General features: G+C 33.0%; 1 protein-coding gene across 1 annotated transcript in view; it reads left to right on the forward strand.

Moving 5' to 3' along the window:
* The first annotated feature begins 884 nt into the window (after positions 1 to 884).
* The window catches only part of LOC134706048 (uncharacterized), a 29,779-nt gene continuing 12,810 nt past the window's right edge, over positions 885 to 17,853 (forward strand). The window contains exons 1-12 of the mRNA XM_063564756.1: positions 885 to 902; positions 1,217 to 1,420; positions 3,324 to 3,498; positions 6,253 to 6,527; positions 7,071 to 7,226; positions 8,142 to 8,355; positions 9,553 to 9,695; positions 10,096 to 10,588; positions 10,861 to 11,075; positions 15,068 to 15,254; positions 15,405 to 15,578; positions 16,601 to 17,168. Coding sequence (XP_063420826.1) covers positions 885 to 902; positions 1,217 to 1,420; positions 3,324 to 3,498; positions 6,253 to 6,527; positions 7,071 to 7,226; positions 8,142 to 8,355; positions 9,553 to 9,695; positions 10,096 to 10,588; positions 10,861 to 11,075; positions 15,068 to 15,254; positions 15,405 to 15,578; positions 16,601 to 17,168 — 2,822 coding nt within the window. The remainder of the gene's footprint in view (positions 903 to 1,216; positions 1,421 to 3,323; positions 3,499 to 6,252; positions 6,528 to 7,070; positions 7,227 to 8,141; positions 8,356 to 9,552; positions 9,696 to 10,095; positions 10,589 to 10,860; positions 11,076 to 15,067; positions 15,255 to 15,404; positions 15,579 to 16,600; positions 17,169 to 17,853) is intronic.

The following is a 17,853-nucleotide window of genomic DNA, read 5'->3' on the forward strand; positions in this document are numbered from 1 at the left end:
TCTGATTTGACTTTTTTAACTATCTACATTACAGCTACAGATGAATCAGGAGATTGTGGAATGATTCATCACAAATTCACAGTTGATACAACACCTCCATTGAATGGTGCTATGACTGCAGGTCCATTTTATAACATGGTAAATTATTTTGAATAGTTTTGTTTTTATCATTTTGCTTCATATTTTGTAACTTTTACAAAAAATTTCTCCTCTGAAAATATTGACCCAAATGTAACCAAACTTGCTCCCATTCATCTTTATCCCTGTCTGCCAATCAAAATTTGCCAACATAGCTGAAAATAGAACATAGGGGTAAAATGCATGCTTTGTCTGTTATCTTTTAAAACTATCAAAAGATCAAATCTGAGAGGGCAAAAATGATGAGAATTTTGCGAATCTACTGTCCATTAACATCAAAACTGTCAGACTAAATCTTATTATAGGAGTTATTGCACTTAAGGATTTACTTGGGTGAGGTTTTGGAATTTGTGTCAAATGCTCGGGCTCCTTGGTGTTTTTCCATACAATACAATGTAAAAATATTTTCCCCATAACACCCATTTATTTTTTCAAATATGACTAAATAGCTCATGAAAGGTCATTTACCAAAGTTTTAGAAGATTCTTAATTTTCTATCTTTTGTTTTGAGACCCAATAATACCAATGCAAATATAAGGTTAAAGTCCAAGTCAGCCTTTTCCTGCCATATTTTAATTCTCAAATATCTCAAAAAGTAGGTCCATGACCTATCAATATTGTTAGTTTATTTTTATCCTTAATTGATGCTCTACCTGAGCTTATAGTATCAATTTTAACTACTTAATTTATTAATTTTCACCTAACCTCACCTAAGCACATCCTTAAATAATGAGTTTTCAGCATTTATGCTCACCTGGCCCAAAGTGAGCTTTTCTTATCACTTAGTGTCGGTCGTCCCTGGGCGTCCATTGTCTGTCATCCTTTGTTATCTTTTACAAAAATCTTCTTTTGAAACTTCTGGACTTGGCCACAATCATCATTGGGGTAGCTATTACTAAGAAGGTCAATATGGCTGAAAATAGAACATAGTGGTAAATTGCAAGTTTTGTCTATCATTTTGAAAACTGTTATTTATAAATAGAGAAAATCTGACCTGATCAGATATTTTGAACATGTCAAGCTTTACCATTAGTTCATATACGTCAAAATTGTCAGATAACTTGTTATTTTTTAACAGGAAGTGGCCTACACCTCTGACAATACAACTGTTCAAGTTAAATGGACAAACTATAGTGATCCTGAATCTGAGATATCAATATATGAAGTTTCACTGTGGAGGAATACTTCTTGTTATTCTGATGGACAGGAAGCACTTTTGGTAGATTGGATAGAATTAACCAACAACTACACAGAATACAGCTTTGTCAATTTGAATCTTACAGTATGTTTCATTATATAGTAATTTAGTAATTAAGTACAGAAAAGTGAAGAAATGTCAGCTGATAACAAAGAAAACACCAACAGACATCCATCAAATAAACCTATCTACTTGAGAACTGATTAAAAGGGTTTGGTATTGCTCTGCATGCTTTTTTTTTCGAGCCTGCAACTTTTGTTGCAGAAAGCTCGACATAGGGATAGTGATCTGGCGGCGGTATTAGCTCACTTCTTGAAAGCTATATATTTTAGAAGGTAGAAGACTTGGATGCTTCATACTTTGTCCTTTACCTCATTTTCATGGTTCAGTGACTACTTGAAAAAAAAAGTTAAGATTTTTTGTAATGTTAAATTCTCTCTTATTATTAGTAATTGGATAACTATATTTGTTATGTGCGTACCTTGCAAGGTCCTTATGCACGTCAGACAATTTTTACTTGACCTCGACCTCATTTCATGGATCAGTGAACAAGGTTAAGTTTTGGTGGTCAGGTCCATATCTCAGATACTATAAGCAATAGGTCTAGTATATTCTGTGTATGGAAGGACTGTAAGGTGTACATGTCCAACTGGCAGGTGTCATCTGACCTTAACCTCATGTTCATGGTTGAGTGGTTATAGTTAAGTTTTTGTGTTTTGGTCTGTTTTTCTTATACTATATGCAATAGGTGTACTATATTTGGTGTATGGAATGATTTTCAGGTGTACATGTCTAGCTGACAGGTGTCATCTGACCTTGACCTCATTTTTATGGTCCAGTGGTCAAAGTTAAGTTTTTGAGTTTTTGTCTATTTTTCTAATACTTTATGCATTAGGTCAACTATATTTGGTTTATGGAAATATTTTATGACCTTTATATCTGTTATTCAGGTTTTATTTGACCTTGACCTGATTTTCATGGTCTATTGCTTAGTGTTAAGTGTTTGTGTTTTGGTCTGTTTTGCTTAATTTATTAGCAAAAAGTCAACTTTATTTGTGTATTGAAGAATTGTTAGCTGTACATGTCTGCCTGACATGGTTCATCTGACCTTGACCTCATTTTCATGGTTCATTGATCAACGTTTCGTTTTCTTGGTTAATGTTGAGTTTATGTGACAGTTGTAATAAAGCTTTATATTTAGGTCTATCAACATAATAACAATGATTAGTAAAGAAGTCGAGACATTTCAGCGTGTGCACTCTTGTCTAATCAACATTTTAGTAAACACTTTTATTAAAGAATATAATAATCTAGTTTGAGAAATTTCACTTGAAGGGGTCAAAGAATGATATGTTATGGATGTACCAAAGAATTGTTTTTTAAAAATAATTAGCAAAAAACAATTTCCACTAAATTATCTCTTTACACACAAATTAACGGTTCTGTCAGCGATTATTACGTCATCAAATTAGAGGTATGTTGCCAAGTATATTGCCTTTTGCTACTAGATGTTTGATTATACTTGTAATACACATCAGATAAACCAGCTGTTCAATGTAGAACATACATTTACATTGCTCAACCTCAGATTGAATAATTATGATGGCAATATATTCATGATGGATTTATTTTCTGATGATCATACCTGCCAACTTTTCAAAATGCCCATGGAGGTTTTACGTGCAAGATGGCTCATATAGTCCTACAAAACCTTTAAGAGGGCCTCCAAATATATTTTAATGTTGTTTTTTGGCTTCTTCATACTTTTATATAGCCATTGTAAAATTAATTGTTTTGTTTAAAATTGAGGACAAAATTGCTCTTTCTAAATTTCCATTTCAGAGCCTCCATGGGGGAAATCCCCCGCAAATAGTGACAGTGGGCAGGTTTGGATGATGAAAATCCAATTGTTTTTTGATTATTTCTTATGTTGTCGATTTTGGTTCTAAATTAATAAAATTGAGTTGCATGTTGGTTTTTTTTTCAGATGAATATACCTTATACTGTTAGGTTGAAAGTTTCTAATGCTGCAGGTCTTTACATTGTACAAAAATCTTCACCAGTTTTATACGACCCTTCCAAGCCAACAGCAGGTACTTTACAGGATGGATCAGACTTTTCAACACCTCAAGTATGGTTTAGCTCAACTACAACAGTAACAGGTAAAGACTAATTCATCATGTTACTAGAGTGATATACACTCAAAGAGTGATGTGTAGAACAGCAAAAAAAGCTCTGTTTTTTTACTTTTTGTGGTATTTTTGGGGGTGCATGCACATGTACTGATTTGCTGTAATGAATGGATACCCCATGCATATCCTTTGTTTTTCTACTGTACAGAATAGTACCACAGTGACTGAAATAATATTATATGTTATTCAGGTCTCAGACAGGGTATATACTGTGCCATTCCCGGCTTAGAGTTTATATCCCACATATATTACGGATTACCCCTGACTTAATGTTATTTTCCAGTGCAAGTATTTGTTGACAACGCATGTATAAGTTGAAAAACCCAGCCTAATATGTTCGACATACGTGAAGGGTTTTCTTATTTGCTGTGAACATAATTTTATCGTGTATGTTATAATTTATAATAACACTTTTAACATTAAATTTAAGTATTAAAAGTGTAAATTGTGTGATTTTGTATCAAAAATGTATTGTTGACTGAAGCATGTCATTATTTTCCCTCTGTGAGCCTCTGACAGTCTGATAACTTTTGACGACGTCATATAGTAACTGGTGTTATGATGACGTTTATGAGGATCCGATTGGGGATAAAAACGTCGTATATACCCCGGCAGTTTTCTGAATATATACTGACATCTCTGTGTTGTTATCCAATCACAAACCTCGACACATTTGTAATCCGTAATATTATACAAATATAGCCTTTGTATGAGGTCGATTCAAGGATACATTGACCTAAAAGAAGTATATTGACTGAGGACGAAGTCCGAGGTCGATATACTTCTTTGGGTCGATACATCCTGTATTGACCTCATACAAAGGCTATATTTGTTATATTATTAATTTCGACCATATTTGTATCAAAATCGTCTTTTAGGTTTGTTGAAATTTTATAGATATTACATTGTCTCCTAGACAATAACAACATATTAGTTGTTATTTCATTTCCTTTTTTTTTTTTATATCTTATGTATTCGAAGATTTTTTTTGTCAAATAATCGATCACAAATATCATGTGTTTCAAAACGTTAAACAATATCCTGAAATTCATTACATGACGTCACAAAGAATATTGGTTTTTAGATATTCTAAAAATAACCGTGCGATATGCTTTTTGCAGGTCAATATGCTTTTTGCTATCCGCTGTTTTCTCTCTACCTTCGAAAAAATAGTTTAACATGTGACTATCCATAAACGAATCAAATATGTTAAAATATACGAATTAATTATAGTATACAATTACTGTCTTTTGATGAGGTAAATGTGTGATTTTATTGACTTTTGAAAAACTGATATTCACTGAGGCCAACGGCCGAAGTGAATATCAGTTTTTCAAAAGTCAATAAAACCACATATTTACCGAAACAAAAGACAGTAAATGTTTTATTCCATATTCCGAAAGAAATGAATGTAATAGAAAATATTTACCAAAAGCAATTGTTAATCAAACGCTTTTTTACCAAAACTGTACATGAAAAAGCACGCGACGTTTTGCGCGGTGAATATCCTTTTTCCGCAGGTGAATATGCTTATTTATTCAAAATCCAATTCATATAGAAAAACCTACTAAAAGTTTATAAATATGGAATAATATCTGATATCATACTACAAAGTATGGTTGTATAATTCAGGGCTCACACTACTTCCGAATCATAGGGAGAAGTGACTTTTTTTTATGAAATTGATAGGTAGAAGTGATGAAATTTGAAAGAAGTGCTCAAAAAAAGGAAAAGAAAGTTGTTATATCAATTAAAATTTAAAACGACTCTGTTGTCATGTTTATGAAATTCAGTGTTTCTCATTAAAAAGATATATAAATTTAACAAAGTTAGATGGGACATAATTTATAATAGTCACAGAGTTGGGCAACTTAAATTAATAAATTGAAACAATGCAAATACATGGAAATATATACATTAATCAAGCAGATCTAATCAAATGTATGTAAATGCATGTGGAATGTGTCATTTTAGTTTTGGGATCATATTCTTCTGTTAGCTATGCCATTCATGTGTCCCTTGTCATTATCCTAATAATCTTGAATTCATTCATAGCTGGTCCGTTTAATGATAAATCGCGACTCTGATCTGTAGTTTGTACAAATAGTTCAATGGCGGACAATAAAAATTACAATAATAAACAATGTTTGGCACCCTATTTGGAAAGGATCGCGAATACGATTTACTTAAGGCAACTTTCATCACTTTCTGATGAAGTAACAATCTTATTTTGCTGAAAGTTTGAATGATTTCATGTACCCTCTGAAGTAACAAGTACCAGAAGTGATAAATATAATTTTCTTTATCAAATAATATGCAACCAACTTTAAAGTCAATGCTTTTACCTCATTTCTAAAGAAAATTAATCGTTTATGTTTTTAAATTTCTTTACTTTGAAAAGAAAAATTACTATTTCATTAACTTGGTATAAATTGTATATTGCTGATGATGAAAGCGATTGAAAGTAAGTATTGTGAACAACAGGGCTGCCAGATTTCGCTTTCGAAGTCAGACAAAGCAAAGTGTTGGACTTTAACACTTTTTATACAGATTCATACCAGTTTCTATTGAAATTAAGGAACATTTTTGAGTCTCATAAAATGAAGAACATCAACTTTATAGATTTTATTTCAAAAACTTATGGAGAGAATTATAAATGAATTGGAAATTATTGCTCTTTCTTTCCAATATAAAGAATTAATTGTACATGTGACTTTTTTTAAGGTTCATTTCTTCACTTTGCCAATCCTCTTGGGTCAGCCTGTCCATCAAGACCTATTTCAATGGTTAATGATCCTGACTGGAGCAGACTGCAGCAAATTGGTCTACGAGACCCTAGTGGCAAGAAATGGTCATTACTGTATCAAACACAAAATATCAACAAGGATATATATGATGATATTGTCTCTGTGAAACTTGCACGAGACCACAAAAAACAGCAGATGTTTACTGGGGCATATTACAGACCTGCTGACTTTGAAAATGGTGGCACATATCATGTAAGTTAAAAGACTACTATGGATTCAATATTATTTATTGGATACCAATGCAATTTTCATGGATTTCTTGGCCATAGGTGAACCATGAATTTAGATATATTTAACAGAGTACAATTTTTCTACAGGCTTTTTACATTTGTATTTATTTATCAACATATGAATTCTTCATTTAACAGAGCTCCCTTGGTGGTCTCATAGAAGAGTGTTATTATGTGCTGCTTCTCCTCTAAACCCATGACATTAAGGAGTAAGAGATTGATCTGCTCAGACTCAGAATAATGTGTTTATGTAGGGTGACATGACTTCCTGCAGACTGTTGTCTTATGAATTACATAATGTAGTGCATTCCAAATATGGCTCAGGGTGTCAATCTAGTGCAAAACAGGTTAATATTCATATCACACTATTAACATGTTCTTGACTGAATAATTTGCAACTGGATGTGAAACATCCATCCATCCATCCATCTATTTCAACAGTCCTATTATCAAGTTATAACACCTTTAAAGTCCAAGCAATTTCATTATTTTTCATTTCTTTTAGATTTCTGTAAAACCTGCCCATGGACATGGTATTGCTGTAACAGAATTATTGTTCTGGGATGGGCAGGATAATAGCATTGCAACCTTTCAATATGAAGAACCATTTGACTGGGCATCATCAGTTTGTCAGTGTTGTTTACTGGATCCAATACCTTTGGTAAAGTTATAATCTTTTAAAACTGTTATTAAAAATATACATACAAATGCACCCTGTTTTATGTTTCGTATTTATCGAGATAATTGCATTAAAAGCTTGTGAAACTGAGGTTTAAAAATGTGATTTGTTGCTGCATATCCATAATAAAAAAATTGAAAAAAATCATGTACATACGAAATCAAATGATCTTTGAGGTCACATATTTTTGGAGTGTTCCACAAAGTCCTTAGAAAATTTACCACTTCCCAAAACATACATTTGTTTCACATCTAAAATTTTGAGTACACCTGTTTGCTCTTGTCACAAGAATATTCAATATAGAAATACTGTCTTTTAGTGAATAAAACAATTTTAAAGTCTGTCTTAGCAGGTTTTAAACAGTATGTTATCTGTTAAAAGATTTTTACTACTTTTTTATACATTTTTATAAAAAAAAAAGGTTGTCTCCATTTTGGCATCTTTATTTGCAGTCTTCTCAATCTATTCACATTAATTGTTTACATTTGTATTATGTGTGTTTAAATTTGCTGAGTAACTTAAATTCAAAGTGTTAATCTTTGCTGAATATCAGATGATTCCTTTTGAATTTCCCCCCTGAAACTTCCTTTGATCTTAAGTTGCATACATATAAAGATATTTGGCATGTTCCTGGGAGTTATGCAGCCAGTAGAAAAATAAATTGAAGTTGGTGCTTTATGTAACCAGAACATTTTCTCGTGAATTTCTAACTGATAGCATCATTGCTATAATGTGACATGTATGGAAAATATCAAAGTTCTCAATGTTTACAAGGGAGGTAATATTTTGTTACTAGATTTCCCTCTGTAAATGGAGATTTGTGCTTTGTTTGAGTCTTTTAATTGTTTTAAAGGCTGAAACATGCTTAATATTTATCAGACATTTTGACTATTACAGGACTGTGATTATTGTAATTGCTCGAGATATCTGTCAGATAAATATGGAAACAGTACAAAACCTACAGTACCTAGTACCTCAACAGGAACAACTATCTTGACAACTACACAGCCATATGACATAGTTAATAATCCTGACAACAGTGACGTTTCAGAACCTGTAGATACAAGTAAACCAATAGCAAAAAGAGCATGTGGCATTCAAGTATTTTCAGGTACTGTTTAGATAATTATATTATTACACAATCTTTACTAATTTATACTGTTGAAGCTCCATATTGCCATTCTGACTCCTCAGTTTGTAGATTTTGCATTAATTTAATTTAATCAATTAAACTCACCTAGCCTACTGGTTCGATCAGTTCTAAAACAAATTAAAAAAAAACACAATTATGATGCTTGATGAACACTCAATACGCAAGATAGTCCTAATGACCCTGCTCAGGCTGCTGTAACAGGGCAACATCATTACCTATTTAAGCACTGACTATGCATTAACTAGGATGTTGTTGCATTATCTATCAATTAAAATTTAGAATGGAAATGGGGAATGAGTCAAAGAGACAACAACCCAACCAAAGAGCAGAAAACAGCTTAAGGCCACCAATGGGTCTTCAACACTGTGAGAAAATCCCATACCCAGAGGCGAGATTCAGCTGGCCCCGAACCAACAATGTATACCCGTTCAGCCAAAATGGACGTCACACTAAACCACGAAACATAAGGCCAGTCTCAGGCTCCTTACTTGGGATCACAAAAGTAGGGCAAGTTAAACAAACAGAGTAGGTAGGTAAGGACTCATTTTGGCCTCAAATTTCAGTTTCATATGACGATAGATTTTGACCACTTTTTAAACACTTAAGTGTCTATTCCGCTTGATTCAATTAGTAAATGTGAAAGATTTAACTGATTCAGTCATTAAAAACGATCCGATTGAAGCTCAAATATGAAAAATCTCTCAAATATGCCAAAATACATCACTTTTCAGATGGTTTTTGTCAAAAATGAAAGTGGCCGCATCCGTGTTCATCCACAACCTTTATATATGCTATGTATTATCATAAAATACGACTTGCATTGCAATATTTTGGATGAACACGAATGCAGCCACTTTCGTTTTACACGGAAACCGCCTAAAATTTAACTAAAATGCTAGAATTTTGAAGATTTCAGTAATTTAGCATGACCTAATGGTGCTACAACCCGATATATGTGCATTGTATTGTCAAAAACAGCCCATATTTATGTAGCAGAAGCATTCAACTGTCCAATAAATATTTAAAAGTTTACATTTTAACAATTTTGTAAATCTGTTATATTTTTGGGCCAAAAATGGGCCTTACCAGACCTTCTCCTTCAACAAGTTTTGTGAGATCTTATCCCTCAAAAAAAAAAATTGTTTTCTCTTGCAGATCAAAATCCCAAGATAGTGACTTGGTGTAGATCTTTGAATGACATCTATCCTGTAATGAAGACAGCTGTGGATTATAACATCACAGGAGAATTTGTAAACTTCAAAATCATATTTAAACCTGAGATGGACGATGCAGTTGATGTAAGAATTATATTTGTCATATTTTTTGCATTGTAGGAAACCTAGAAGAACAGTACATTGATAATGTTTGTAGTCAATATTTTCAAGACTCCACACTGCATCATTGTACAAAGTCGTCATGGGATTTTTTTTAAGATGTATACTATAGATGTCCCAAAAAATAAGTACAAATAAAAAATAATATTAACAAAATTATGATTCAAACCTTAGACAGAGGTTCTTCATGATCAAGATATAGCATCTGATGATTAAGTTGGGTTTCTTTTTATATTTTTGCATTTGTTACTTAGAAATGGACCTTTTTTGGGGAGTAAACAGTATATTTTATACAGACAGCAACAATTTTAGGCTAGACACAGGGTTTGGTTGAACCCTTTACAATATTTCTTTTCTATTTTAGATATCTTTGTGTCTTATTGTATCTGTAAATGATGAGAAATTAACAGAACTATGTGGAATACCTATTCTAAGTAAATCAACAAAATTAGTGCTTCACGTTTTCAATCGTGATAATTTTGTGCCAGATATTACAGATAAATTTAACATATTTTCCACCAAAGCATATTTCAAGAATCTAATCCTGCCACCCCCAGCTGGTGCACTTTGTCGCTATGGTGATCCATTCAGAGGCGGGACTATTCCGATAATAAAATATGAAGTTGGTATTGGAAGTGACAAACTTTTAACAGATATTGAACCATTTAGAGAAGTGATAGTACCCTGTATACCTTGCTTTGGAGAATGTTCCAAATATAACTGTAATAAGGACTGTAATGTTGATCAGCATGTGGATTTTAAGTTTACGTTGACCGACTTACATCTAATGCCTCAAGTTGTTGATGTGAATGAAACTGGACACTACTATAATAAGACAATAATCTATTATCTTACAGGTTAGTTAATTATACCTGGGTTTTGATGGAAAATTGTTTGAATTGAGTTCTTCTCCCCAATCTGTATCTGCATTTGTATGTCCAAACCCTTTTCTGTCATATTTTCTATCGCTAAAAAGTTAATAGTAATCCTCTTTATTTTTGGTTCATTTAGGAAAATCTTATGCTGTTTCACAACAGTTACTTTGTAAAAAGATTGCACATGAATTTTTTTCAGACACAAGAACAATTTAAAGACATTTTCTGATTAGACTTTACTTGATACATTTTAGGAAAAGCTGTTACAGGGGCTGGGGATACTGCTCTGTCATCATCATCAGGGTTTTATATTGACCTTACAATACCTGTGTTTGACCCTGATGTAATGTTGACCAGTCCAATTTATACTGATGCAAAACAAGGAGAGTTTCAGCCAATTAGATATCAAGCATCCAACAACACTATTAAAGCTTTCTGGAGATGTACAGATGAAGAAAGTCAAATCAAGGTAATGAAGTGATTGGGTTTTTTTTTTTTAAAAAGAAACACTGTACATTGCACATGTTGTACTTCTTTTTTTACCATTTATTAAAAATTAAGATTTTAAACAGATTTTCTAAGAAAATGTAATTTTTGAAATAAAATTTGCATCCAAACAACAGATAAATTTTCAGTTTCATAGCTCAATATAACTGCTTTGATAGTCTCCTAGTAGCTTGCATGTCTTGAGTGTATGAGTTTGTTTAATTTGTTTGTTCAGTAATACATGTTTAAAAAATAATTCTAAAATGTATTTGCTGCTTTTCTGCTAAGTGGCAGTCAGAAGTAAGGGCAAAGACTGGTCAACTTAGAAACAGAATAAAAGGTGGAATGACATATCTTCCTTCACAGACTGTAACTTAATAAAAAAAATAGAACATTCAATTCTGCATTAATGTTTCAATCTTGCACAAAAAAGGGTACATATTTTTCCCATCACTTGGCGTCCGGCGTCCTGTGTCGTCTGGCGACCGGCGTCGTCATCCGTCGTTGTTAGCTTTTAGAAAAATCTTCTCCTCTGAAACTACTGGGCCAAATTAATCCAAACTTGGCCACAATCATCATTGGGGTATCTTGTTTAAAAATTGTGTGGCATGACCCAGTCAACCAACCAGGATGGCCGCCACGGCTAAAAATAGAACATACGGGTAAAATGCAGTTTTTGGCTTATAACTCAAAAACCAAAGCATTTAGAGCAAAGCTGACATGGGGTAAAATTGTTTATAAGGTCAAGATCTATCTGCCCTGAAATTTTCAGACAAATCGATCAACCCATTGTTGGGTTACTGCCCCTGAATTTGTAATTTTAAGGAAATTTTTGATGTTTTTGGTTATTATCTTGAATATTATTATAGATAGAGATAAACTGTAAACAGCAATAATGTTCAGCAAAGTAAGATTTACAAATAAGTCGACATGACCGAAATGGTCAGTTGCCTCCTTTAGGAGTAATTGCCCTTTATAGTAAATTTTTAACCATTTTTCGTAAATCTTAGTTATCTTTTACTAAAATCTTCTCCTCTGAAACTACTTGGCCAAATTAATCTAAACTTGGCCACAATCATCTTTGGGGTATCTAGTTTAAAAAATGTGTGGCGTGACCCGGTCAACCAACCAAGATGGCCGCCATGGCTAAAAATAAAACATAGGGGTAAAATGCAGTTTTTGGCTTATAACTCAAAAAACCAAAGCATTTAGAGCAAAGCTGACATGGGGTAAAATTGTTTATCAGATCAAGATCTATCTGCCATGCAATTTTCAGCCAAATCGGGACAACCTGTTGTTGGGTTGCTGCCCCTGAATTGGTAATTTTAAGGAAATTTTGCTGTTTTTGGTTATTTTGAATATTATTATAGATAAAGATAAACTGTAAACAGCAATAATGTTCAGCAAAGTAAGATTTACAAATAAGTCAACATGGCTGAAAATTGCAGGGCAGATAGATCTTGATCTGATAAACAATTTTACCCCATGTCAGCTTTGCTCTAATTGCTTTGGTTTTTGAGTTATAAGCCAAAAACTGCATTTTACCCCTATGTTTTATTTTTAGCCATGGCGGCCATCTTGGTTGGTTGACCGGGTCACGCCACACATTTTATAAACTAGATACCCCAAAGATGATTGTGGCCAAGTTTAGATTAATTTGGCCAAGTAGTTTCAGAGGAGAAGATTTTTGTAAAAGATAACTAAGATTTTACAGATAAACTGTAAACAGCAATAATGTTCAGCAAAGTAAGATTTACAAATAAGTCAACATGACCAAAATGGTCAATTGACCCCCTATGGAGTTATTGTCCTATATAGTCAATTATTAACAATTTTCATAAAATTTGTAAATTTTTATTAACATATTCCACTGAAACTACTGGGCCAAGTTCATTATAGATAGAGATAATTGCAAGCAGCAAGACTGTTAAGTAAAGTAAGATGTACTAACACATCACCATCACCAAAACACAATTTTGTCATGAATCCATCTGCTTCCTTTGTTTAATATTCACATAGACCAAGGTGAGCGACACAGGCTCTTTAGAGCCTCTAGTTTAAAAATCTCAAAACAATTTTCTTTGACCATTTTATATACTGGTGTATGTAAAATTTTCAACTGAATGTTAAACATATTCCCCCTTTTTAGCTCACCTGGCCCGAAGGGCCAAGTGAGCTTTTCTCATCACTTGGCGTCCGTCGTCGTCCGTCGTCGTTAACTTTTACAAAAATCTTCTCCTCTGAAACTGCTGGACCAAATTAATCCAAACTTGGCCATAATCATCATTGGGGTATTTAGTTTAAAAATTGTGTGGCGTGACCCCGCCAACCAACCAAGATGGCCGCCAAGGCTAAAAATAGAACATAGGGGTAAAATGCAGTTTTTGGCTTATAACTCAAAAACCAAAGCATTTAGAGCAAATCTGACAGAGGTAAAAATGTTCATCAGGTCTAGATCTATCTGCCCTGAAATTTTCAGATGAATCAGACAACCTGTTGTTGGGTTGCTGCCCCTGAATTGGTAATTTTAGGGAAATTTTGCTGTTTTTGGTTATTATCTTGAATATTATTATAGAAAGAGATAAACTGTTTACAACAATAATGTTCAGCAAAGTAAGATCTACAAATAAGTCAACATAATCAAAGTGGTCAGTTGACCCCTTTAGGAGTTATTGCCCTTTATAGTCAATTTTTAACCATTTTTCGTAAATCTTAGTAATCTTTTACAAAAATTTTCTTCTCTGAAACTACCAGGCCAAATTTAAACAAACTTGGCCGCAATCATTATTGGGGTATCTAGTATAAAAAATGTGTGGCGTGACCCGGCCAACCAACCAAGATGGCCGCCATGGCTAAAAATAGAACATAGGGGTAAAATGCAGTTTTTGGCTTATAACTCAAAACCAAAGCATTTAGAGCAAATCTAACAGGGAGTAAAATTGTTTATCAGGTCAAGATCTATCTGCCATGAAATTTTCAGATGGATCGGACAAACCGCTGTTTGGTTGATGCCCCTGAATTAGTCATTTTAAGGAAATTTCGCCGTTTTTTGTTATTATCTTGAATATTATTATAGATAGAGATAAACTGTAAAGAGCAACAATTTACAGCAAAGTAAGACTTAAAAATAAGTCAACATGACCTAAATGGTCAATTGACCCCATAAGGAGTTATTGCCCTTTAAAGTCAATTTTTAACAATTTTCATAAAATTTGTAAATTTTAATTAAACATTTTCGACTGAAACTCTTAGGCCAAGTTCAATATAGATAGAATGTTTGTAAGCAGCAAGAATGTTCAGTAAAGTAAGATGTACAAACACATCACCATCACCAAAACACAATTTTGTCATGAATTCAAATGCGTCCTTTGTTTAATATTCACATAGACCAAGGTGAGTGACACAGGCTCTTTGGAGCCTCTAGTTCTGTTTAACCCTAGTTATTCCTTTTAGAATCAAAGAAAAGAATGATTACAATCTCTATTTATACTTTGTTAGAAATTTTGAAATCTGCATCCTTGTTGGTGCTGTCACTAGGCTTGAAAAAAATGATTTCTGATGCAATTTTATTAATAAAAGGAAGCATCTTTCACTGTACTATAGATATAATTCTACTTTTAATATTTCGGCTATCGATAGTGTATATCTATCTGTCAAAACTATTCATTTGCAATACTCAATAACCTTATGCTGGGTCTTCCACCATGTAATATACCTGACTTGGGTTTGGTAGACTAAAGACAAGTAAAATATATAAATCAAATGAAGAGCTTTCAAGATTACATGTAAAATATCACAACAATCATGGATAAGGCAATACAGTTCTGGAATAGTAAAGATTCAACATTCAATTATACAATATTTTTCATGCTTACTCATTATTAGAAGTGATTAGAATAACGAAACTTAAAAAAAATGTAAAATTCAGTAAAACTTCTTTTTATAAGGATATTAAAAATTCTGTTACATTTTTAGGAAAATTTGTGGGCTATTGGTGAAAACTCAGGTGGAGAAGAAATTCAAAGTTTTCAGTCCATTGGCCATAACATGACAGCCCTTAATTCATCACTAGAGGGCATCCTAAAGCATAACCATACATACTTTGTATCTATTATCTGTATTAATGGTGGTGGGAAATGGGCTTACTGGAATGATACAATAGGTAAGTTGTAACGGTATATAGAACCACTAATATGGACCCTGTCAGAAAGAACATACAATAAAGTATTGCTCATTACAAACAAAATAGTTCCTACACAGGTGTATGCCACTAAGTAAAATATTTGGGTAATTTTATTTTTCATTTATTTAGGTGTTGTGGTACTATTGGAGCCACCAGAGGTTGACAATTTGAATAATACAATACTTGGAGAAATCAAACAATTCAAAGAAGCAGTAGTACCTACTGATGCCATGGAAAGTTTTGATCCTACAACTATAGGGTTCACCTTTACTGTTAGTGAAGATAAATCTATAAAGAGATATGGTAAGATCTTCTTTATGTTGTTGTTGATTTTTGGTCCTTCAGGTATTAGCCTACATGTATTTACTCTGGTGCATTTTTAATTGGATTTCTGACAGAAAAAATGATTTTTGCTTTTTGGGATGTACAGCCGTTGGTCTGGCATCCGAGGAGGTGGCTGTCTAACAATGTTGGTTCATTAACATTAATATGCTTTGATAGATATGATGTTTCCTGTGACTAAATGAAGGTCCAGTTTGATTTTCATGATTTTAGCTTTATCCTTGTTGAGTTGTAGATCTTTCAATATGGCAAAAAAGTGATTTAAAGGTGTATATGTCTTGTCTTGCAGGGTTTATATTACCTTGACCTCATTTCTATGGTTCATTAGTCAATATTAAGATTTTGTGGTTTAAACTGTTTCTCAGGTACTACAAATGATTGAACCACTGTATTTGGTGTATACAATGATTGTAAGGTGTACATTATATGTCTGCCATGGTTCATTTGCCAAGGATCATTGTTAATGTTATGTTTATGAGAAACTTGTAGTACCTTTATATTATAGACTTTCAACGTAAAATCAATCAACATTGATGCATGCATACATTTTAGCATGTGCACTCTTGTTATACAAATTTTCATAGATTTCATGAGTAAATATGAACCAGTACCGGGTAATTTAGATATTCAACGAAGTAACAGTAGTTTCCTATATATGGCTAGAGGCTTGTATGCAGATTTTGGCAAAACCAGAAAATCAAATATCCATGAAATTCTAATATTTCCTGAATCTATCAAAATTGGTGTCCATGAAGGTAAATGAAATTCACAGTAGAAAGTAAAATCATTTCTTTAAATAATAGCTCTCTGACAAAATTATGTAGATGATATTCTTTTCAAGTACACATCAAAGATTGGATTCATGCCATCTGTAAGAAAGATGTAGTTAGAATTAAACTACATCAACACAGAAAGTAGTACCTGCCAGAATTAGGGCAATAATATTGTAGTTTACTTACATAAAAGTTATTTTTATCTTTTAGAGATATGCATTGGAACATATAAAAATTTAGACAACATTTTCCCTTGTACCTGGGTTGGTTATAACACGTCAGGATCAGCTTCTATCAAAGATGGATATTTGTATATTGATGATATCAAGCTGAGACCTTTGTCTGAGCTAAAGACCAAATATTGGAATATCTCCTATGAATTTACGGAAAACAAGACAAGTGTATTCCATATGGAACCTGGTCGGACATTATTTATGACTATGAGGGTTTGTAATGAAGCTGTGCTTTGTACCAATAAGTCAATAGGAAGTGTGCTGATAACCAACACAGAAACTGTATTGAAAACATCAGAACACGGAGAATCCATTGAAATTGTACAGTCAGTTGCTTCTAATTCAACACGGAAAAAGAGGGACACAGATGTGATTGTTGTTACAACACCTGGCGGACTGGAACCTGGTCAAACAGTTGTACTACAGCCAATATCCGAGAGGGATCTCAACACAGAATACAGATCTGATTCTTCAACAGATTTCCAACCGTACATTGTTAATCCAGCAACTTCATTTGACATGGTTGAAAGATTATTGTATAGAAGGTATGAATCTATTTTATTTTGAAATTTAATTGCACAACAATAATCTTTTAACATGTTTAATTATACCCCATGGAGGGTATAATGTTTTTGACCTGTCTGTCAGTCCTGTTCTTGACATAGCAATTTCTCTGAAACTGCTCAAAAGATTTTCAGGAAACTTTGTAGATAATAATGACAGACTATGTAGATGTATATATCGTCAGGAAATTATGATTTAATTTTTTTTTCTAGGAGTTATGCCCCTTTAACTGAATTTTGGCCAAAATATACTTTGTCATAGTTACTCCTGAAACCTCACAACAGGATTTCGTGAAACTATGTAGATAATAAGAAAATACTAATATGTAGATGTGCATATTGACAGGAAAGTAGGATTCAATTTTATGCCCCCACCATAGTGGAGGGAGCATTAAGTATTACTCTTGTCCATCTGTACATTATAAAGTACATCTGTATCTCCCAAAGTTGGTTTCCATTCTGTAACTTTAATTTCCCTCAACCAAATATTATGAAATTTATACACAATGCTTATTACATGTATCACATAATACAGATCAAATTGGAAATTGGGTGGCGTCACTTTTACCATTCTTCAGTAATGTATCTTTATAACTTGATATGTTATATAAGCAAAATATACTTTTTCATCACAACTCCTGTGAATTACACTACAGAATTTCATGAA

The sequence above is a fragment of the Mytilus trossulus genome, chromosome 2 (assembly GCF_036588685.1).
Source record: "Mytilus trossulus isolate FHL-02 chromosome 2, PNRI_Mtr1.1.1.hap1, whole genome shotgun sequence".
NCBI lineage: Eukaryota > Metazoa > Mollusca > Bivalvia > Mytilida > Mytilidae > Mytilus > Mytilus trossulus.